Source organism: Vicia villosa, linkage group LG5, assembly GCF_029867415.1.
Source record: "Vicia villosa cultivar HV-30 ecotype Madison, WI linkage group LG5, Vvil1.0, whole genome shotgun sequence".
NCBI classification, from domain to species: domain Eukaryota; kingdom Viridiplantae; phylum Streptophyta; class Magnoliopsida; order Fabales; family Fabaceae; genus Vicia; species Vicia villosa.
Window position 1 is genome coordinate 1476162 of NC_081184.1, and position 24457 is coordinate 1500618.

The window sequence follows — 24457 nt, forward strand, 5'->3', positions numbered from 1 at the left end:
TGCTCTATGCTGGGGATTTGGGTTGCTTTAGAGATAAACTTCTTGAATCCTTATCTAGGATGATTATCTGTTAGTTTTTGAACTCTAGAGATAGATTTAGAGCTAGCATTCACTGTGGGTATCTGTACTTAATGCTTTCGTGTTTGAGCGGCGCGCAAGAGATCGCCGACGCGAGAATACGGATGTTCTCGCGACTTCGCGTTAGAGATAACCTTAGTTGTGAGATGATCTCGTTTGTGCTCCAGAGATGGACGCTTATGTGAGAGATACGTGATGACATAGATGAGTATCGTAGGTTGAGTATAACGGGTTGGTAAGTGTATGCTTGTGAAGAGTGAATATATTTACATTCCTGATAAGTTATTTCTCTTCTAAGAATGTGTTTATTCTTTTCCTGTCTATATCTTTGTTTACTTTTTTCTCATTCAATCCAAAGTTCGAAACCGTAGAAACTGTTGAATGGCATCTCTCCATCTTTGAGGACGATAATTCCCGGATCAATATTTCCAAATCTTTTTTCGTTGCTTGCCCTATACTGCATTCAACAGACATGCAATTAGTTAAGCGAGGATACTCAACCTTGTGAAAATTTTAGTGTTTTTGAACAATTTCTATTTGTTTATTTGTATTACTGACAATCACCACGCATAATAGATTTGAATGTATTGTCCATTTTGTATCAAGTATATGAGCATACCTAAGATCCAACAACACTTGAGTATTTTACCTCTATATCACCTTTCCCTTGATTTATGATGTGGTTTTGTGATAAAAAGTTAAACAAGTCTTGCTAGTATAATAAATTGATGCATGATGCTTGCTGGTTGATCCATGTGTGCGCGTAATGCACTTTGTTGCACATGGTTGGCTAGTCGAGAGTTCCTGGTCTAAGTGAAGATCTATGTTAAACCATGGGGTGGAAATCTAAATTGCTTTAATAGGTTTGTCACCAGATGGTTCAGTTGATGATCTGAAAAGACAAATGCATTGGAATCACTAAAGTTAGGTTAATGATAAATGTCAAGAACAAATAACATGTAAAATGTTTTATTCTTTTAAATTCTTCTTTCATGATTAATAGAGTATATTCAAGAATTAATGATCTTTCAAATTTGATGTGTTTCCAAACTGACCAAATCACGACATACAAGATCATCAAGAAACCCCATAGTCCTACCCGGTCCATTGAGCGGGAAAAAAAAGTGAAAAAAAGTTAAACTATCTCTAGATAAAATAACACACAAATTCAACACAATCGAATTCATCTCCCTCTCACCTTAAGATACGAGCTTTATCATCGAAATAAAGGTCAACATATGCAACTTCTAAATAAAAGTAAATAAAAGGTAGTAACAATTTAGCCAAAAGTAACATGCTTTAAGATTAATACTAGAAACAAACAACTTAATTCTCATTAAAAAAAAAAGTGACTATGATAGCAAAAGTGATCTTAGAGCATCTCCAATGGTGCAACTTACATTTGAGTTCTTTATAGGACCCACTAAGGCACATCATATTAAAAGAATTTATTTAATTTTAACTTTAATAAAAATTTGATATGGGTCCCACAACTTTACCTCATAACTTGATTTGATTGGGTACTACAATCCTTTAGTTGTTGCATTGCAATGCAACTCTATTATCACATGACAAATTTTTTAAATATTTAATTATTAAATTAATAGTACAGGTGGAGAACTCAATAGAAGAAACTACCATTGAAGATGGTCTTAGTGGAAGAGTTTGATCTTACAAAACAATATTTATATATTATTTTTCTTTTTGATCAAAACAATATTTATATATCAGTACATACTAAAACCTTCAAAATAAAAAATAATGAACTAAATACTACTCAACGACTACTCAACTGTGGCCCTTTTTACTTGACGTGATAATTCATAAACCTTAACAAAAAAAATTCATAAACCCTAACGCCGCAGTCACCTCCCACAGAATCACCGTATTCCTTCACGCCGCCGCCGATTTCAACAATTCTTCTGTTTTCTTCATACCTCGCGTTCTGAACGAAACTCTCACTCTTTTGATAGGTATCACCATTCTCTACTATTTACTCGATTTTATAGCAGTCTTATCTGTCTCTTATTTACTTGATTTTGTACCAGTGTTTCGAAGATGACGACTTCAAAACCGGGTTCACCCGACGACTTGAACTTGGATGAACTGCGAGAGCTTTTCAACCCTCACATAGAGTCCTTTGACCATTTGATTGATGCTGGCATACAAACCATTTTCAGAAGCATCAACCTCAAAGCTTTCTCGGTCACTCATCCTTCAACATCGAAAAAGCTTATAAGTATCCTTTTTATCAAATCAACACTAACTCATTTGCATTTTTATCCTCTTTTGTTAGTTTTTTCCAAGTGGATTTGATATTGTTTGTTCTTAACTTGGATCTTACTTACGTTTGAAAATTCGGTTCTTCATCCGCCTCAGAAGCCTGGAATATCAAACGCACCCTAAAATACTTCAATATTTAAAATAATAATAAATAGTTTAATTTATAAAAGCAATGCAAAAATTTATTATTTTCAAACAAAAATTCATCTGACACATTAATAGCACAAGAGAAATATCTCTTCTTTAAACTAAAATGGATTAATTTAGATAATAAAATAATCATAGTAAAAAATAAAATTTATGGATCATAAAAAATCAATCAATACTTTAAGTATGCGGTTAAGAGTAAATAATGGTGAACAATGTGATAAATCATTAAATAATTTAAAAAATTATGAATTTAATTTTTTAATAAAAAGTTTATTAGAAATGGATTCAATTTTTTGCTTAAAACAATAAATATATTTTTGAATATCTCTTATTTACTTTTTTGAAAAATAAAAAAATATTTTCAAAACAGTTTCAGATATATCCCATCATTTTCTATCTTAAAAAATTATTTTGTGATTAAAAAAAGTCTTATTATTTTTCTTTAAAAGCTTAACATCTATTTAATCTATTTTTTTGTAAATATTAATACATTTAGACAAACATAAAATAAAAATATCATTTTCATTTAATTTAATAAAGTATTTTTTAATTTATTATATTAAATAGTCTCTGAAAAATAAATCCACTTAAACGTAACATTGAGAAAAATTGTTATTTTTTAAGTATTTATATAACTAAAAATAAATAAACGAGACAAACATTTATAAGGAAAAAGATACCAGACAAAAACCATAAGTAATTCATGAATTAAATGACATTCAAATTATATGTTAGTATAAAAAATTCATAATTATTTTATGATAAGTCAAAACAATATTTAAATACTTTATAATTTAAATAAATTACATGAACTTCAACACAAATAATAATTGAATGAACACACCAGTAACATATCAGTATCCGTACGAACCCGCGGGTATTTAAACTAAAATCGATGCAAACTCACATGTTATTACATTCTTTTTACAATTAAATAAAAAATAAATAAATATATTTTAAATAATTTTGATAAAACAAGATTGTTTTTATTTTAAAAATATGTCTTTCTTTTTAAAACAATTGTCTCATTTATTTTCTCATTTAAAAATTATAAACTATTTTAGTTACACAATATGTCTTTTTCTATTTTATTTTTCTTATTATTTTATTATATTTAGAAAACAAAAACGTGCGTATCAGACCTGTACCCAGGCACGAATAACAGAGCCGGCCTTGGGCCAGGACAACCAGGGACTCAAAAAATCGGGGGCCTCAAATCGGGTGATAGGTAAAAGATTAAAATAAATATTAAGTATTAGATATATTTTTCGCTGCTATTATCATAACTAACAGCGTTGATCTAGCGATATTTGACCTACTTTTGCAGCCCGAAGATCTCCAATTCGAATCATTGCAGGGCTACTTTTTACCGTTTAATTGTTCCCTTCCACGTGAACTTCAAAAAAAAAAGTTGTATTAATATAACTACAAAAATTTATATGCATTCCATGAAACTTTTTCAATTTTTTAAATATAAATTTTGAATAACAAATATAAATTATATTTAAAATTTTTATTATATAATAAATTCATTTATTATTAAATTTATATGATAAAATATAATAAATATATTTTGAATAACAAATATAAATCATATTTAAAAAATTTATTATATAATAAATTCATTTATTATTAAATTTATATGATAAAATATAATCAATTATTATTTATATTTAGTTTATTTTATTTTATGAAAATATATATTATTAAAATTTATTTTATAATAACAAATTAAAATATATAAATCTTAATATTTGCCCAGGGCCTCTAGAATGTCGGGACCGGCCCTGGCGAATAACACACCAGTACCGTGTGAGCGCATAGGTAATCAAGCTAAAACATGTATGAACGCACAAATAACACAGCAGTACATGTGAACGCACGGGTAACCAATTCAAAAATCTGTGTGAATGCACGTGTAACACATTAGTACCGTATCAACGCACGGGTAATCATATCAAAATTCGTGCGTTTGCACGAATTATTATATTTTTTATACAATTAAACAAAATAAAAGTAAAAATAACGTATTAATCCAAACACGATAAAAATGTTTTGTTTAAATTATTTATGTTAAAATATATATTATTGATGTAAAACAATTTTGATAAACCCTTTTTAGGGGTGTAAGCGGATAAAAAAAATCCAATTAAACCTAGAATCCAAACCAAACCAAACCGATTATTATTGGTTTGGTTCAAAAACCGAACCAAACCAATAAAAACCGATGTAGTTTGGTTCGCTTCTCGGATTTAGTTTTTAGGAACCGCCAATCCGATGAACCGAACCAATGGAAATAATGACGCTCTAAATATTTTATTCTATCCATCATTAAACTCAAATTTTTTATCGGTCCAACCATTATCCATCTTTGTTTACACTTCCTTCCTTTAAGCAAAACACGCATCTAGAATCAAACTCTAAAGCATAGACAGGAGAAACCATAAGTCACAAAAGTTACGCTTTCACAGAACTGCTGCTCTTGCTGCCCACAACTATTGTTCCTTTCACTACCGTCATTATGATATGTTATGGTCGTCTTCTTCGTGTTCAAGTTCTCTTTGTTAATTTTCATATATTTTTGTACCTTTTTTCCCCTTCTTTTTCTTCATCAAAACTCATTTAGATCTTGTTACAAAATAGTTTTGATGTGTGTTTGAGGTGTGAAACATGTTAATGAATGTGCGTTTTATTATATTCTATATGTTAAGCTTTGAAATCCCTTTTCAACTTTCTGATACTAAGTGTTAACTTTTATATTTGATAGGAAACTTATTTCATGATGCAATGGAAATCATGTCACTATTTCGTATGGAATAAGAGCAACTTGTAATTTGTTTGAACAAATATAGCATGAAACATATTATTTTAAAAAATAATAGTATAAAATACACCAAAAAATACGATAATGGAGAATATACAGATGAATATAATGTTTTAAAAAATAATAGTATAAAATACACCAAAAAACACGATAATGGAGAATATACGGATGAATATAATATTTTAAAAAATAAACATTGTAAACCGATCGACGAAACCAAACCAAACCGATTAGTTTGGTTCGGTTCCATTTTTGAAAAATGTTGAAAATCAAACCAAACCAAATCGATGAAAATATCATTGGTTCGGACCTTTTTTCAACCAAAAATCGGTCCAAACCGATCCGATTACACCCCTAACCCTTTTTATTTTTATTTTAAAAAATGTCTTTCTATTAAAGACAATATTGTTTTTTGGGTTAATACCTATTTTGCCCCCTGCCATATAGGGCGCATTTGAAAAACCCCCTGCAAAAAAAAAAAGTTGCAGGAATTCCCTCAACATTTTAAAATAACTCTTCTTAAAACCTTTTCCATGCCACATCACAAAAAATGCTGATCTGTCACGTTTTTTTCATTTTTTTTTTCAGAACTTAAATGCCACATGTGTATTGGATAGTGTAGAAAGACATTAATGCCCTTCAGTGTTAACACATAAATGTCTTCTTCCTTGGAAACCCTAAATCTATGTTACATTCTACATCTTCTCCATCGTTCTTTTTCATTCAATAGTTCTAGTCCCGTTTTTTTAATTCATCTTCACCCGCGCGGCTTGTTCTTGTAATACTTCTTCTTCATCTAATTCTTCATCCAATCCGCAAGAATGAGTTACCCAGTTTGTTCTTATTCGTGCAATTCTTCAAACAGCAAGGTTACTCCTAAATGTGACCATAACATGTCCATGAAGATGTTTGTTTCAAAATCTGCTGCAAATCCTGGAAGAAAGTATTGGAAGTGTAAGTTTTGGGGGAGGGAAGATGATTGTAACCTGTTTCATTGGGATGATGAGCTTTGTGGCGAAAGAGAAGCAAATGTCATGGACAGAGAAGTTGTTTATGTGATGAGGAAAATGGAGAAAGATTTAACAAAGAAGATGGAAGATTTGAAGAAACAGCTTGATGATTTAAGGAAGAAACTGAAGTTTCTTATTGCTGTACTTGTTGCTATGTGTTTTTTCTTCATGATTCATGTAACACACATGGTGCAAAGTTAGATGTATTTATAGTCCAATTGTAATGTAGATTATTGAAGTAATGAAGTTCTTGTTCTTGTTTGAAAGCAAACAGAGTGTCCTATTGTAATGTATCATGTTGAATTAATGAAGATCTTGTTTGAAAGCAAACACAGTGTTGATAATTTGTTGAATAAAATTGTTTGTAAAACATTACTTAAATGTTGAATTAATGAAGTTCTTGTTTGAAAGCAAACATAGAGTTGATAATTTGTTGAATAAAATTGTTTGTAAAACATTACTTGAATGTTTTGGAAGCAAACACATTGTACTTAAAACTCCCATCAAACATAACTTGTTTTGGAATCACATTACAAATAAAGTTACAAAAAGGCACATTATGTGCTTACAAAATGCTAGATAAAGTTGCATAATCAGAGGTCCTTAAAGTTACAAAATAGTAGACAAATAAACTACTGAGTAAATCTTCTTGCAATGTCCTTCCATTTATCTGAAGAATCATCAATCACCAATGGTGCATCTGAAGTTGAGCCAGGCCCACTAATTTTCCTTGAATTTGCCAAAATCTTAATCCTTTCACTAACCCTCTTCCTCTTAGGCTTGCCAACAGGTCCCTTTTTCTTGGTTTTTTTTGCAACAGATGCATTAGACTCAGGCTGATCAGCTGCTATGGTTGTTGTTTCAGTTTGAACATGTGATGCATGGACTGGATTAACTGTTGCAGTTTGAACAGGTGATGCAGGGGTTGGATTCACTTCTGCAGCTTGAACAAGTGATGCAGGGGTTGGATTCACTGCTGCAACTTGAACAGGTGATGCAGGGGTTGGATTCATAACTTGTGATTGTTGTTCTTCAAAAGCCTGCATCATGTCATCAAGCATTGTCTCTAATTCAGGGTCTAATTCAGGGTCACATTCAGGTTCAACTCCAGCTTGTGCAGCAGATGTAGAAGCTTTGCTCCTTGGTGTCTTTCTCTGCATAAGTCACAAACATACATAACAATAGAGGCATGAAATACAAGACATAAACATATATAAGATCAACAATTATTGTTCAGTGATGTTACCTTTCTCTTCAAGGCATTGGGATCTTGTTCAGTGCTCTTACACTTCCTTGAGTTATGTCCAAATTTGTCACACTTGGTGCATCTATAACTCACACCAATTCTCCTCATCCTTGATCCATTTTCATCTTGCTCTCTAATCCTTAACTTCTTAGGTCTGCCAGGACCCTTCTTATACTGAGGTGGTTCCATGTTCTCAACATCCACATCCGGCCACATGTCCATACCATTAATTGGGCTGACATTGTTTTCATAGCAACATTTGTAAGCCTCTCTCATGTAACAAGCATCAACATATGTTTCAGGATTCAAATTCTGATATTGAATTGCAGACACTGCACGTCTGCAAGGGATGCCCACAAGGTCCCAAAATCCACATGTACAACTTTTTTCCCCAAGATTAACAACAAATTGTAGCCCATTATATGGATGGTGCACCTGCCATAAATCACCCATGCTCCATGTTGGCAGCCATTCTCCACTCATCAAAGTTTCCTTATCTAATCTTTTCCTAGGATTAGGCATAACATTATGTTTCCACTTGTCAAGCTTAACTAGGCTATTGGCAATCCTACCCATTAAATAGTTCCTAATCCATTCTACCATTGTAAGAATTGGTTTATCCCTAGCTTGTAAAATTGTACTATTAAATGATTCACTTAAGTTATTCATCAACACATCACACTTAGGGTAAAAGCTAAAGGAATGCTTACACCATAACTTTGTAGGTACTCCCATCAACCATTCCCATGCCTTCTTATCCAATGCCTTGAGTTCATTCATCTTTTTCTCCCATGCCTGAATGTATGTAGCTTTGGCAGCTCCCATGAGTAGGTCCCTGATAGCAGCTCCACCACCAAACTTCTTCTTGAAATTTGCATATAAATGCCTTAGACAAATTCTATGTTCAATTTGCTCAAACATCTCCTCAAATACACTTACAAGACCCTGAAACACATAGAAATACATAATTACTTACATACAAACCACAGATCTGAAAAAAAAGTAACATAAATCAAGATTACCTTTTGTTGGTCTGATATGAAGACATACTTTCTTTCAATCCCAATGTCTTCCATAAGTAGCTGCATAAACCATTTCCAACTTTCCTTTGTTTCAGTCTCTACTACACCAAATGCCAAAGGATAGTATTGGTCATTTGGATCCCTTGCCACAGCCACTAATAACTGCCCCTCATACTGTGTCTTAAGGTGACACCCATCCACTCCAATGAATGGTCTACATGCCTTTGTGAACCCTTTCTTGCAACCATCAAAGCAGAAATAAAATCTACCAAATCTAGGAGGTAGGGTTGGAACTGGCCTCTCAGTATCAATCTTTACAGTATTTCCAGCTGAATGTTTCTTCAGCTCAGCTGCATAACTCCATAACTTGTTAAATTGTTCCCTTGCATCTCCTTCAATAATCTGCTCAGCCATGGATCTAGCCCTCCAAGCCTTCCCTTTGGTTATGCCAACTGAGTATTTTTGCCTAAGCTCTGTCATAATTTCTGAAACTTTAACTTTACCTTGTGATTTTCTTTTCTCAACAACTAGCTTAGAGACCCACTTGGAATTGGTAGTTTTGTTATTTAATACCCTAGCACATGTGTGTGTCCCCACCCAAGTTTTTATTTGGTAAGTGTGTCTGTCCCCCACTTTACTACATAATGCTAAAAACTCACATTTACCCTTGCACTCCACCCTAACCCTATAGCTCTCATTTTTTACAAAAGTTATCTCTCTCCCATTTAAAATTGACCAGTCTCTAATTGCATCTTTAAATTCAGAAAGAGATTTGAATTCCATACCTAATTTGAATTGAAAGTCCTTGTTGACCAACTCACTTCTGAACTTCTCATACTTTGGCTTTGGTTGTTTGTCATCCTTGTCACTATCATCAGGATCAGAGCTATCCAGGTCTTCACTATCATATACCATCTCTCCACTTTTAAAACTGGTAGCATTCCTCTTAGAACTAGAACCCAAAACACTTTTAGGAACAAGAAGATTCACTTTGGTCCCCTTCACAGATTTCATTTTCCTGGTGTCCTTCGATGCCTTAATCTTATATCTCATAGTCTTTCCATTTACCTCAACCTTGTTACCACTCTATGGTATTTCTACTTCCACTTCTTCAAAGTCTTCCTCTTCTCCTTCACATACCCTTTCTTCTTCACTGTCATCAAATGCTGTCCCTCCTTCATAATCTTCATCTGCACTATCATCATCATTAGAGTCACTAAAACTCTCAAAATCCGGAGTCAACACTTTGGACATCATGTCTTCAACCCCATGTTCTACCCATATGTGTCCATCAACATTAAAGGACAAACTGTGATTAGCAATTTCTCCAGCTTGAGCATCATCAATCAAGTGGGTAAAACTTTTGTCCACAGTTGAAATCTTCCTCCATAGCCTGAAAGAATCGTAACCCCAGTCTTTCACCAAGCTAACAGCTTCAAAAAAACTCCACTTGTCAGAGTCTTGTCCTTCTACAATGGTTTCACTCCCTCCCCTGTAAAACACGTGATTGTCTTGCACAAAGTTTCCTCCATGGTGAAAGATAACTGAAAAAAACCCCATTTCTGCAAACACCCAGGTACCTAAACGTTACTATTCGTGACCAGTCATTAAAATAAGTTCAATGGAGAAGAAGATTTAACTTACCTTTTGACAATGTGGATGAATGCAACCCTAGCAGCAACAACAACTTCCCAGGATGATGAACGAGAGAGCATAGACTGTGAAGATGAAGAACCAGTTTTAGTTAGGGTTTAAAATGGGCAAAATAATGTGTTAACACTGAAGGGCATTAATGTCTTTCTACACTATCCAATACACATGTGGCATTTAAGTTCTGAAAAAAAATGAAAAAAACGTGACAGATCAACATTTTTTGTGATGTGGCATGGAAAAGGTTTTAAGAAGAATTATTTTAAAATGTTAAGGGAATTCCTGCAACTTTTTTTTTTGCAGGGGGTTTTTCAAATGCGCCATATATGGCAGGGGGCAAAATAGGTATTAACCCTTGTTTTTTTTATAACAATTTTTTCTGATTTGCATTTTATGACATTTTAAATAATTATATTGTTTATTAAAAATATTTATACACGAAAGAAAATATTTAAATCAATTTGGTCTTTCATCCATTTTATATGTGGGAAATCAATTGTTTTTGACACTTTTTTAATTTATTTAAATCATTGTCTTTCCTTTTACACATTAAAATTTGTATATTTTTAATTTTCCATGTAATACTTCTCAATTTAAAATTAAATAGGAAATCTATTTGGTATATCCTACTAGTAATTCATAAACCCTAACAGAATCACCATCAACTGTGCCAAACGCTGCCAACAAAAAAAAATACAATTCATAAGCCCTAACGCCGCAGTCACCTCCCACAGAATCACCGTCTCCCCCGCACCGCCGCCGATTTCAACAATACCTCGCGTCCTGAACGAAACTCTCACTCTCTTGATAGGTATCACCATTCTCTACTATTTACTTGTTTGATTGATTTTGTAGCAGTCTTATTTGTGTCTTATTTACTTGATTCTGTAGCAGTGTTTCGAAGATGGCGACTCCAAAACCGGGTTCACCCGACGACTTGAACTTGGACGAACTGCGAGAGCTTTTCAACCCTCACATAGAGTCCTTTGACCATTTGATTGATGCTGGCTTACAAACCATTTTCAGAAGCATCAGTCTCAAAGCTTTCTCGGTCACTCATCCTTCAACATCAAAAAAGCTTATCAATATCCTTTTATCAAATCAACACTAATTCAATTTCATTTTTATCCTCTTTTGTTAGTTATTTCCATTCCAAGTGGATTTCATATTGTTTGTTCTTAACTTGGATCTTACTTACGTTTGAAAATCCGGTTCTTCATCCGCCTCAGAAGCCTGGAATGTCGAGTTCATCACGGCAGGCGTTGTATCCGTTTGAGGCAAGTTTCTAATTTTTAATGCTTTAGTTATTGTGTTGATTTAGTGTTTGATTGTGTTGTTGATTTTTTTACCGAGCAGTGCAGACAGGCAAAACTCACATATTCAGGGCGGTTAACGGCAACTGTCTGTCTTCAATATGAGGGCAGTCATGCTATTGTACGAGACAGTTTTATGTTTGGCCAGTTTCCCATAATGCTAAAGGTTTGTTACTTTCAAATTTTCTTGGCTTATGAGAATGCAGTTACATCTATAGTCAAATTAGTAGTGAATATTGGAAAGTTACTCTCATAAACAACAATTTTTTTCCCAATGGACTCAAATATAAAGCAAAATTTTACTATATTTATATTTAATGTCCCTATTCCAAATTTATACTTAAATTAATTGATTTATTTTTCTAATTTTTCATATTCCACGTGTTTTCAACCGTTATGAAAGTGTTGGGAAGTGGTAACCTTAGTAAAGGTGACAATAAATTAGGTATTAATATATAAATATGAATACTTTTGTTCTAATGCAGTCTAAGCGATGCAACTTGAGAGGTGCTTCTCCCCGGAAACTTGTGTCCTTGAAGGAAGAGGCATCCGAAATGGGCGGGTATGTTATTGTCTATGTTGGATTAGATAATACTATAGATAGATTACCTTCTGTGAATCAATGCTGAATCAACATAACAGTTCTATTGGAAAAGTATATGAAAAATTGTTTCGTTTTATTAGCATCAGCATTATTCAATTTCCTTGTTCTGTTTTTTTCTTACTTTATTTCCTTCCTAATTATTTTGTTTTTGTAATTGACTTGTTGACTGACTGTGTCTTTATCACACATTGTTTCTTTCCAGTTACTTCATCGTGAATGGCCTTGAGAGATATATTCGACCTATAATTTTGCCAAAACGAAATTATGTAAGGAATCTTTTGGTCTCATAAATGTACTTTGCTGTAGTGAACCAAAGCAGTTGTATGCCTCGTTTAGTTTCTGCTTGAGTTGAAATTTGCAATACTAGTTCAGGAACATACAACTTGACTACTTGAGCCAAAAGCAAGTTTTAAGGCTATTAATGGATTTAAAACTCTTGTCATTGCTCATCAATTTTTTTTCTGATTTCTTTAATGTTGTAGCCGATGAGCACGGTACGAAGTTCATTTAGTGAAAAGCGGGAAGGATATACTGATAAAGCAGTTGTAATAAGGTTTGTTCTATCTGCTGTTGGTAGTACTATTTTGAATTGCCGTATAATGAATAATAGTCACTTGGATGTTTATACATTTAAGGTTTAAGATGTCTTGCAACTGGATGTTTAGATATATAAGGTTTAAGATGTTTTGCAACTGGATGTTTAGACATGTGCTCCTTTTTGGAATATTTCATTCTTTTTCATTGTTATTTTTGTATAATAGTCCTGTATCCATACATACAGCTCGTGAGCCAAAAGTTAGATTTTCTTCATTTGTAAAACTTAGATGATTGCCCGTGGTTAATTTCATTTTATTTGGTTGTCTTTTTCCCCCTACAATGTTCCCCTCTTGCTTACTTTCCATTTATAAGAATATGGTAATTATAACTTTAAACCTATTGTACCATTAACCAAAGAGTGCTTAGCAAGATATTTCTTTCCACTTATAAGAAATAGTTGTACTTGTACTTGATGATGAATGGTTGTCCAGTCAGATATTCTATTCAGATTTAAATTTTATATATGCATAGAAACTCAACTATTTTGTTTATCATGTCCTATAGAAATTAGTCTATGCTGTGTCCAACATGTTATGCATATTGATTATTATGATGTTTCATTACTCAATTTTGAATCCTTCATGTTTTTATTTTTGAAAGATTTTGTACTTCAAATTTTCAGGTGTGTAAGAGCTGATCAAACCTCGTTAACAGTTAAATTATATTACCTTCGTAATGGGAGTGCAAGGCTTGGTTTCTGGTAAGTATAGTTTCTGTTAAAGACCCCAACACAAATAATCTTCTACGCCCCCATTCTTACCCCATAAAAAGTGGATATGATTTTAGGCTTCAGCGGACATTTCATCATAACATCATTTTGCAGGATACAAGGAAGAGAATACATGCTTCCAGTGGGTATTCTTTTGAAGGTTATTATTACTAACTCTACTAAACAACCCTAAACAACCTCTTTATTTTCCACTTTTTTGGTTTTGAACTTTGGTTGTATAAAGATTTACTCACGGTGCTATTGACCATTTGTAACAGGCCCTCATTGACACCACTGACCGAGAAATTTATGTAAATTTGACAAGCTGTTATAATAAAAAGTATGAAAAGGGAAAGGGTGCTGTTGGAACCCAGCTTGTTGGTGAAAGGGCAAAAATTATCCTAGATGAAGTTCGTGATTTGTCTCTTTTCACTCGTCTTCAATGTCTACAATATCTTGGTACTTAATTTCAAGTTCCTTTGTTTTCTTGAATAATTCACATGTTTTTGTACTAATTCTTGTTTGAATTTCAGGAGAGCATTTCCAACCTATTTTCCCCGAACTCAGAAATGAAAGCCATTATACTGTAAGTCTTTTTTTTTTATCATGTCATATATGGGGTATATTACACTCATCTCTGATGTGAAATTAAGTTTCACAACCCTTTCCTCTCAAAATTAATCTCTAACTTTTGCTGAGAGATTAATATATGCTTTCACTTTATTACTGTTGGGTGTGAATAAGCCTCCTAATGGCAAGAGTTTGATTTTTTTGAACTCTCAACCAATAGCATGGTAATTTAAAACTTCATATCATCCTATAAACCTGCAACCTTTTCAGAACGAAGTTGTAATTTATCCTTTCATTAAATAGATGGGAGGAAAGGTTTTGTTTGTCCTCTTTATTTCTGAATTATGATTAGTGCTTGAGTTCTTTTGTTTTCTAGGTTGCTAATGCTGTTCTGAAGGACTTCATACTTGTGCATCTGGATGACAATTTTGACAAGTTCAATCTGCTCATGTAAGTCGATTGATTTTCTATTCTGTGTTATGATTTGATTAATTTTTCACACTGTTGTTTCTTATGAGCAGCAATTGAATTTTGGTAGAGGATATATCTTGTATGTATTGTTATCCCACTGTCTAGTATTTGATTTTGGCCTCTCCTTTCATCTCCCCTTCAGCTTCATGTTGCAGAAACTTTTTTCACTTATAGATCAGACATCGGTGCCAGATAACCCTGATAGCTTGCAAAATCAGGAGGTTTTACTCCCAGGCCATTTGATTTCACTTTATCTTAAGGTATACAAATTTTAATTGTTATCAAAATAATTTGTATTATTATCAATAGTAGTTAGAACATGTCGTTTACATTTGTGAATCAATTTAATTTCAATTGTAGTTCAATATCAGTCTGTTAGACATATGATTACTTACATTGTGTAGTGCCTTGATTCTCTCTACTGAAGGCATACGCCTAAACTTCTTTGCTCCCTTTAGATATTTGGTATGAACTCTAGTTTCGCCTCGAGTTATTTCATGAACTAAGCCTTCTAGTTCTTCCCAAAGCTAACATAAGATAGATTATTTTCATATAAACTTGAATGAAGAAAAATAGTAGTTGTGCACAGTTGGTTATTTTTTGCTCATACGAGTTTGTAGAGAGTAAACATCTAAGTTTCACATAATTATTATATTTGGCATCCTTGTTTGATGTTAGCTACAGTTTCTCCTACATTTCTTAACTCTACCAATTGTTAACCACACCTTTTTTAATGTTGATGGGCCAAAGTGTAGTTAGTCATAATGGCTAGTTCTCTGTGGTCAATAGCGGCTACAACTGTTCTAGCATATTGAGAAAAAAGTTCAAGTCGCACTAAATTAAAAATAAGGTTTTATTAGAGTGTATAAAAAGAGTGACATCCATCACTTTATATGTCAGTTTTGTAAGGATGAGTTAAGCTAGTCTCATACGGATGAGTTAACGCAGCAGCCCCTAGTTGCTATTGCCACACCAAACACCTCTGCATTGTGGTTTTGAATAACAGCTGCATTGTGGTACAAAATGGAATACTCTGTTTACCTCATTCTACCATCTCATGTTTACCTCATTCTCTTGGTGTTAGTTATGAGTACAAAATGGAATACTCTGTTCTCCCTGTCTTTGTACAAGGTTTTTGTTCTGCTTAAAGAGCTGTATTGTGTAAACTTTTACAGTTTCGTTTCTAACAAACAATACACAGGTTTTAAAACTTGAGTCTTGTATATTTTGCTGATTTCTTGCATCTATTGATGTGGATCCCAGGCAAAACTAGAAGAGTGGCTGGAGAAGGGAAAAACGATGCTTCTGGACGAGATTGATAAAAAAGGAGAGAAATTCAATTTCGAGGACTGTATGTAAATGTTTATTGGATCATTAAACAATTTATTTCCTTGCATTCTCATTTAATTCTACATGCTTATAGTTTTGCTTTGTTTAACTTTTGTTAATGCTTTTTGTATAAACTCTTGAATAATTTTGTGACCATGCATCATGATAACTGTTCAGATATTGTTTTATTATTAGTATCTATTGCTTTTATTAGTAGTATCAATTGGGATAATTTTAGAATATTATTTGTATCTAATCTTTCCTATTATTATTTATTGCTATCTGTAACCTTTTCCTTCTTTGGTATTGCAGTTATACAAGTTAAGAGAGTTTTGGCAAAAAATCATGCAAGTGCAGTCGGCAAAGCCATTGAAAGTATGTTGACATCCGGAAGATTGGCAACACAATCATCTCTGGATCTGCCTCAGGTATGGACATGCGCATTGCTTAGTCAAATCTTTTTTCTCTTGTATTTCTTGGGGGCCAATTGTCTCTGTTTCTTAAGTATACAATACTAATAATTGTACAGTTACACTAACGTAATTGCATGTAATTAGATATTCTTATGTTTTTCATCTTCTTAGATTTAACTATCATCATTAGTAATCTTCCAACAGCAACCATGATAAATGTTTTCAATTAATCAAAAAATTTTCAAAGTGTGAATCCTAATGTTATCTTTAGGAAGTATAGCAAATCAAAACTCCATTCAAAACTGATCTGCTGCCATTAAATAAAAAAATACCTCTGATAGTAAATGTCTCCCAAATAAGACAATATTGTCGAGAAATGAATCTACCTCCGAAAAACCATATAAAAATGCGTAGCGATTGGATTCTTAAGCAAATCTTCTAAAACGATATGGATTATCCACCAGAGTGTCCAAATACCTTTTCCCAAGAATGTATTATATAATTCAAACCTTCAATTGTATGCAATGAGCGTCCTTCCAAGTAAATCTTTTTTATGCGCTTGAAATGGAAGACCAATTATCAACACATAAGTTGCACAATTATTTCAGCTGATTACAGTCAGTTTTCTATAAACAGAGTTAAGTTTTAATCTAATTTTAAACTTCAAAAGAAAAATACTTCAATTTATCTTGCTTACTCAATTATGTATATGCACAGTTTGAAAAGTTGAAGGAATTGAGTGGTTGGGCTTTATTATAGCAAGGAGATATTCTGAACTTTGTTTGTAGTTGATTGGAGTTTCTTGCATTTTAGCCTAAAATTGATAGAGCAAACTCTTACTTAAATTCAATGTTAATTATGCATAGTTGTTGGCTAATTACTTTGAATCTTTGTAATTTTTTAATTGTTGCCTTTGTAAATTAATTATTCACAAACTACTTATTCAGGTGTCAGGCTATACACTCCAGGCTGAACGGTTAAACTATTTGCGATTTCTCTCACATTTTCGTGCTGTCCATCGAGGAGCCTTGTTTGCCGGACTTCGTACTACAACTGTGCGGAAGCTATTACCCGAGTTAGTAACTAATTACTTAATCAGCTGATGACATAATCATGTCATAGTATATACGTACGTATCTTACAGTTTATTATCTAAGGGTTTTTCTTTTTTAATGAAAAGATCTTGGGGTTTTCTTTGCCCTGTACACACACCTGATGGGGGGCCCTGTGGATTGCTGAATCATATGACTCGCACTTGTAGTAAGTTGTCATTATTTTTAAACCCTTTTTTATTTATTTCATTTTTCTCCCACTCTATAAATTTATTGAAAAATGGGTAATCCCCAAATTGAACCTTCAAAGATAAGTTTGTCGTCATATTAGTTCTGTTATGTTTTCTGTTGCTAAATTAGTCCCTAAAATATTAATAATTCGAAATGTCGCTAATAGTCCTTATCAAAGCTATCCACCAAGTTAGTCCTTTGTGTGCATACTTTAGTCCTCCATATTGAAAATTTTCGTGATAATTATATATCCCAAGATTAAATTGATGAAAAATTATTTTGAGGACTACGATATGTATCCATTTCTTGTTTATTTGTGGCATGTCCAGAATTAAGATAAAAACTTGTAAGGCCAACGCGTGCCTTGGTGCATAGTTATTGTTTTATTTTAACAATAACAATCTAATGACTTTTCTTCTCTAAAGCCTTCCACAAAACTAGGTACTTTGATCACTGGCCTTTTTCAAAATTTTAAAACCATGACTGGTATATTTAATTGTTGCAAGGTTGATCTTCCCAACATACCACTAAAGATTTTCTGTGATCTGGGTTTTTCATTTTAACCTCTGCTATTTGCTTTCTTCCTTTTTAGCCTCATCCTTAGCTACCTCATATTTATTCCAATTTTCCTCATTTTTACTGTCCATTTTTATGTTTCTAATGTAATATTAAACTGTATTTCAATTCTACCCTCAAATTAATATCATGTGCATCACTTAGTTAATCAAGGATAAATTTATTAAATTGTTACACTTTCACTTATACGCAACTTTCCTTAATATGTGTGAAAAAACTATAAGTAGGCTGTAAAGTGCTTCACTGCTTTTCTGAAACAAGCTTAAGCTATAGTAAATCACCAACTACTGCATAAATTAGGACATTTTTTGTGGGATCATTGTATTGTTCTCTAATCTAAACGATGGAATTTGATGTAATCTTGTTTTCTGTCACTCCAACAATGAAGGTGGGCTGGGAAAACTGATATATAAACAATCATGACATGTTCTTCTGTCTAAAATAGCATGTTTTAGGAATATTAAAAATGAAACACAGTTGCACATGATAATCTTAAATTATCCTTGTATGGTAAAAACATAAAATATTACATCCCAAATTCCATGTTACGATGTTAAGTTACTTTTATTAACTAGCATCAATGTTCATTGTTCTTTTGAAATGTCATTCATTCGTTAATTGTTAAGCTTACTTCATTTTTTCTTCTCCCTCTATTTTTTCAGGGATTACATCATTCTATGATTCTAAAGGAAATATAAAAGATTATTTTAAAATTAAATTGTCTATCCTCAACATTTTAATTGACATTGGAATGACACAAGCATTGCCAAAGATATTTCTACCTGGCCCACCTGAAGTTCTTACTGTTCTTCTAGATGGTTGTATTGTTGGTTTTATCCCTTCCGCTGAGGTTGAGAAAGTTGTTGCTCACATTCGTAAACTGAAAGTGTCATCTGCTGCAGTGGTTTGTTCATGTCAAAATTTCTTTTGTTCCCTTATAATACAGTTGTTCCTTGACGTTGAGATAACTATCATGCCACATGATGCAGATTCCAAATGATCTGGAAGTGGGATATGTTCCTTTGAGCATGGGTGGAGCATATCCTGGTCTCTACCTCTTCACATCCCCCGCAAGATTTGTTCGCCCAGTGAGAAATATATCAATTCCTTCCAATGGAAATGAAAATATTGAACTTATTGGTCCATTTGAACAGGTCAACATTGATTTTTTGTGCATCCTATAATTGAATGGAAAGAATCTTGTAAAGGCATTTTTATGGAATATAGCACTTTCAACTGTGGATCTGTCCATTTTTAAGTGATATTTTGATGTTTTTCAGGTTTATATGGAGATACGATGTCCTGACGGTGGAGATGGTGGAAGAAAAAGTCCATTTCCTGCAACTCACGAAGAAATCCATCCAACAGGAATGTTAAGTGTAGTTGCTAATCTTACACCTTGGTCAGATCATAATCAGAGCCCACGAAATATGTATCAGTGTCAGGTTGGATAATCTTTTTACTTGTGTGTTGGTGGTCTATATCTACCTTAGTTGCAGATTTTTATTTTGCTTGTTTCCTATATAGATGGCAAAGCAAACGATGGCATTTTCTTCACAAACAATTCAACATCGTGCAGATCAAAAGTTGTACCATCTTCAGGTTTGTTCATTTCAGTTTGATTGAAATCACACAGATCTTCTGTTTCAGATCGAAATATGTTTGGTATTTTAATATTCAAAACCAAATCGGGAAAGAGCAATAGTAGTTGTTCTTTAGGAGTTATATTAGTGGTATCTGATACAAGCATAACATATACTTTTTCTACTCATCAACTGTAATAAAGTAAATATTTTTGACATTTTCAGACTCCTCAGTCTCCCCTCGTTCGCACAAGTGCATATACTGAATACAATATTGATGAATATCCATCAGGCACAAATGCTATAGTTGCAGTTCTGGCATATACAGGGTAATTAATATAATTGGGCAGCTGTAGTTTTATCCGTTTTTGTGCTATGTTCAACAACTTTTTGTTAACAATGCAGATACGATATGGAGGATGCCATGATTCTAAACAAGTCATCTGTGGAACGTGGAATGTTTCATGGACAAATATATCAGGTTTGACACCTGGCAAATTGATTAAGCTTTCTCTTTTTGAATGTCAATCAGTTCACTTTTTTATGAGTCACGATACTTCATTGTGAGAAGCCATGATTTTGTTGTCACTTTGAAGTTTTAGATGTTTGTTTACTCTGTCAAAAAACAAATTTGTTTACTTAGTTTTGTTTTGATTGAAATTTCATTCTTATTTGTTTTTCCAAGATTTCTATCCCCCTTTTGTATTGTTTAAAGATCATTCCATTCCCACGGGTCTTGAATTTGTGGTCAAGATCACATATTTACTTGTAGGACTGTACACTTCTATGATTTTTAGGGGGCTATCCATGCCAGGTCACTTCACGACACTTCATTGCAAGATTGCCCAGCTTCTGCAATCCTAATCGCGTGAATTTACCTAGTCAGTTTTGCTACCCCGGTTCAGAAACAGTAGTTCCTTACCTGAATGGGTCAGCAAATGCTCTCAGTTGTGGAACTCATCTTGGCCACACCTCTAATTTGCGTACTCCCTCTCTTCTCAATATGTGTGCTCTCTTCTCTTTCATGACTGTAACCTCCCTCTCTTTCTGTCTTTTTCTCTTATTGATACAACCCTAACCCTCTCTATTAGTCGCAAATCACTGGTAGAGAGGGTGACGGTCGTATCAGTAGTTTGTAGAATGAGGGAGGATTTTGCAGTTGGGGAGAGGAAACCAACTTGGGCTTTTAAAAATACACAGCAGGAAACCTCTTTGTGAGACAACAAATCATGTGATCTTACATCCCTGTGGAATAAACTCGCAATACCGCAATCATCGTAGGTCCTCTTGATCCACAGCTAAATTCAACACACAATTGATAGGAAAAATCGCTGGATTGTGTGACCCCATACTTACCTCTTGAACTTAACGTAACTGCTATAAACTGTGTTGATATTGAGTATGAAAGTCCTTATTTCCAAAATTAATGTATGTGCAATGGTCCTGGATCAAGCTAATTTTTTATACAAAGAACTTGGACGATATACTCAGCTAGATTAGTCATGTATCCTATGATGTATGCATCCGTGCTTTTATTTTTTCACATAATTTGACTGTGCATAGTTTTCTTATATTTGGTGTTATTGAATATACAGAAAATATTTTCTGCTACGAATTCTGACCTTAAATTTGCTTCTACAATTGTTTTTGCAGACAGAAACTATTGACTTGGCAGGACAAGGCCCTGTGGCAGAACGATCTTCAAGAGTATTCAGAAAAAGTAACCTAGAAAAAACATCTTGTCCCTCGATTGGTTCAGATGGACTTCCACATGTTGGTCAGGTTTGTTATTGTCACCCCTTCTCTATTTTTTCTCACAACTCCAACTTTCTTTTACAAAAATTCTGAATGTATCACTTTCAGATGATTCACCCAGATGAGCCCTATTGTAGTAGTTACAATGAAGTAACAAATAAAACATTTGTCTTCAAAAAAAAGGGTACTGAACCTGCTTACATTGACTATGTCGCTGTTGACACGAAAAATAAGAAGCATATAAGGAAGGTGAGTTGGAAACATTCATTATAATTTTCTTCATGTATTTTAATGAATTTTCTCATTAAAATTAATTAACTTAATAGTCTAGGACAGATTGGTCTTCTTGTTAATGATGTAATTTACTTCATTTCGCTATTGATTGTATGGCTGCCCCTTTTTAGGGTCTAGATTGTTTGTATATACCATTTTGTGGAGAAAAAGAGAGTAGCATGATGGAACTCGTGTGTATTGCAATAGATATATATATATATATATATATATATATATATATATATATATATATATATAGATATATAGATATATATATATATATATATATATATATATATATATATATATATATATATATATATACACGTAGGATAGTAACAAGATCGGGAGGTCCTTATTTACTATTTAACATATTCTTAGACTACCGTAAATATCATTTTGCGTTAGTTCTAGCATATCAAGAGTATTTTCTTTTCATTTATTTATTGGGCTTGTAGTTCTCTTGAACTTTTTATTATTAAGTTTGATCTGTTATGTTTTAGCTTATGCATTTAATTTTTGGAGCAGGCTAACATACGTTTTCGATATCCTCGAAACCCTGTTATTGGCGACAAATTTAGCAGTAGACATGGGCAGAAAGGTGTTTGCTCTCAGTTGTGGCCAGACATTGACATGCCATTTTCTGGAAATACAGGAATGCGCCCAGATCTCATTATAAATCCTCATGCATTTCCTTCTAGAATGACAATTGCTATGCTTTTGGAATCTGTTGCGGCTAAGGTACTACAACTTGTAGAAAGTAATGAAGAAAAGATGTTCATATTTTATTTTGTACTATAGGACTGTTCATAGCTAAAATATAATAGATGTTGCCATTGAATTCAGTGCTGATGATAAGCAGAAGTAAGTACAGCTCAATTCTTGTCTGAATAAAATAAAGTAAAATCAAGAATTAAATATTATTGAACCATGGGTGATGCATAGAGTATCTTTCCTGATTCTGCTACGTGCCCTCTCTAAGTTGGTGTATAGTCATGTCCAACTTATTTATTAACCACCCAAAATTAGGCCTAGCTATGTCTATGTCAGTGTGTTTCTAACCTTGGTTATGGAATTTTGTATGTGAATATTATATCAATTTAATATGTTGTGCTGCTATATCTAGGTCAGTGTGTTTCTAACCATACTTTCTTGGTTAGGAATTATCTTAACATGAATAATAATTTATTTTTGCAGGGAGGAAGTTTACATGGAAAATTTAAAGATGCAACTCCATTTCGTAGTTCAGTGGAGTCTGGATCCAAGTCTGCTTCAGTTGTCGATGAGCTTGGTGATATGTTAAAAGAGAAGGGATTTAATTACCATGGATGTGAGGTTCTGTACAGTGGGGTCTATGGAACAGAACTGACGTGTGAAATATTTATTGGGCCTGTTTATTATCAACGGCTCCGTCACATGGTTTCAGATAAATACCAAGTGAGCAAATTCACTGTTTTTCCTTCCTATTAAACTAGCAATCAGCAAAATGATGTTCCATATTTTCTATTATTTGATCCTAAATTCGCAATGTCGTCTGTTATAGGTTCGATCAACCGGCACTGTCGACCAGGTCACCCGACAGCCAATAAAAGGACGAAAGCGTGGTGGAGGGATACGATTTGGAGAAATGGAACGCGATTCTCTACTAGCACACGGGGCTGCATATCTTCTTCATGATAGGCTGCACACTGGTTCCGATTATCACATTGCTGACGTGTGTTCCATTTGTGGGAGCATGCTCTCGACAACATTTATCCAGGCTCAAAAACCGACAGTGCGGGAGATTGGTGGGCTACCACCGCGAAGAGCTCCGAGTAAGGTCACTTGCCATGCTTGTCAAACCAGTAAAGGCATGGAGACAGTCGCCATGCCTTATATATTTAGATATTTAGCAGCAGAGTTAGCAGCAATGAACATTAAAATGACTCTGAAGCTTAATCATGGCGCTAACCACTCTGATACAAGTGTTTAAGAATAGAGAATAGTCTCGATATCTATGATTACCAAATATTAGATTGATTAGATGTATTAAGATTGTTGTTGAATCCCATGAACATAATGAGTGTCTTATAGATCTAAGATGCTTTCTTACATCATGGGGTTTAAAATTTTGCTCTCTTCCCTCATTTTTTTAAACTTATTTACTATATTTATATTGATAGATTGATAGATTGGTGATTTTGGTAAATTAATGAAATATGTTTCCACCATTAATGCTCCATCTTATCCTTTTAAGAGAGTATAAGATTTGTTCTCTGTGGCCTAGACTTGTTTTTTGTACGTTTTATATATTTAGTACTAAACGATTTAAGTTGATGTATTTAAGGGAATACATTTCATGCAACTAAAAGAAGTTGTGCCTCAAGACACAAGTTAAAGATATTATAATTAGAAAATTTGAGTTGAATAAAATCATGATCGGGGTTACAAAAAATTAATTAGACGCATTCCAAGAGAATACTTCTATATATATGATTAACTTATGCCTTTGTGACAATTGTTAGCTTTAGCCAAAGAAGTTTTATAAAGCATGATTTTTTCATGCCTAGATTAAGAGTTTGATTTTGCATTTGATTTTACAAAAATATCAACAAAAGTTAAGGTAGACTGGGTCTATAGTAGTTTACTTCATCACCACATGATGTTTAGTTTTCTCATTTGCTTTATGTTGCTATGTCTTGAGTGAAAAAATAAATAAATGGCTTACAATTTTTGCGG

The 24457-nt window shown here is 33.3% G+C and overlaps 1 protein-coding gene across 4 annotated transcripts; it reads left to right on the forward strand.

Annotated features, from left to right (window-relative positions):
* Window positions 1-10883: 10883 nt before the first annotated feature.
* Window positions 10884-23949, forward strand: LOC131601103 (DNA-directed RNA polymerase I subunit 2). 4 transcript variants are annotated; one of them, XM_058872844.1, is made up of 28 exons: window positions 10884-11074; window positions 11155-11348; window positions 11458-11544; window positions 11629-11742; window positions 12062-12138; window positions 12383-12446; window positions 12663-12733; window positions 13400-13477; window positions 13601-13646; window positions 13765-13945; window positions 14020-14072; window positions 14433-14506; window positions 14670-14787; window positions 15791-15878; window positions 16169-16284; window positions 17217-17344; window positions 17450-17529; window positions 18791-19032; window positions 19118-19282; window positions 19409-19573; window positions 19656-19730; window positions 19937-20040; window positions 20117-20192; window positions 21365-21493; window positions 21575-21715; window positions 22268-22480; window positions 22937-23176; window positions 23283-23949. In XM_058872844.1, exons 2-28 carry the CDS (start codon window positions 11265-11267, stop codon window positions 23709-23711), a joined length of 3438 nt encoding a protein of 1145 aa, XP_058728827.1. In that variant the 5' UTR covers window positions 10884-11074; window positions 11155-11264; the 3' UTR covers window positions 23712-23949. The 4 variants fall into 4 exon arrangements, with proteins under 4 accessions (XP_058728827.1, XP_058728826.1, XP_058728825.1 ...); XM_058872843.1 differs by having other exon boundaries at window positions 11158-11348; XM_058872842.1 differs by having other exon boundaries at window positions 10885-11074; window positions 11458-11540; window positions 11620-11742.
* Window positions 23950-24457: the final 508 nt, after the last annotated feature.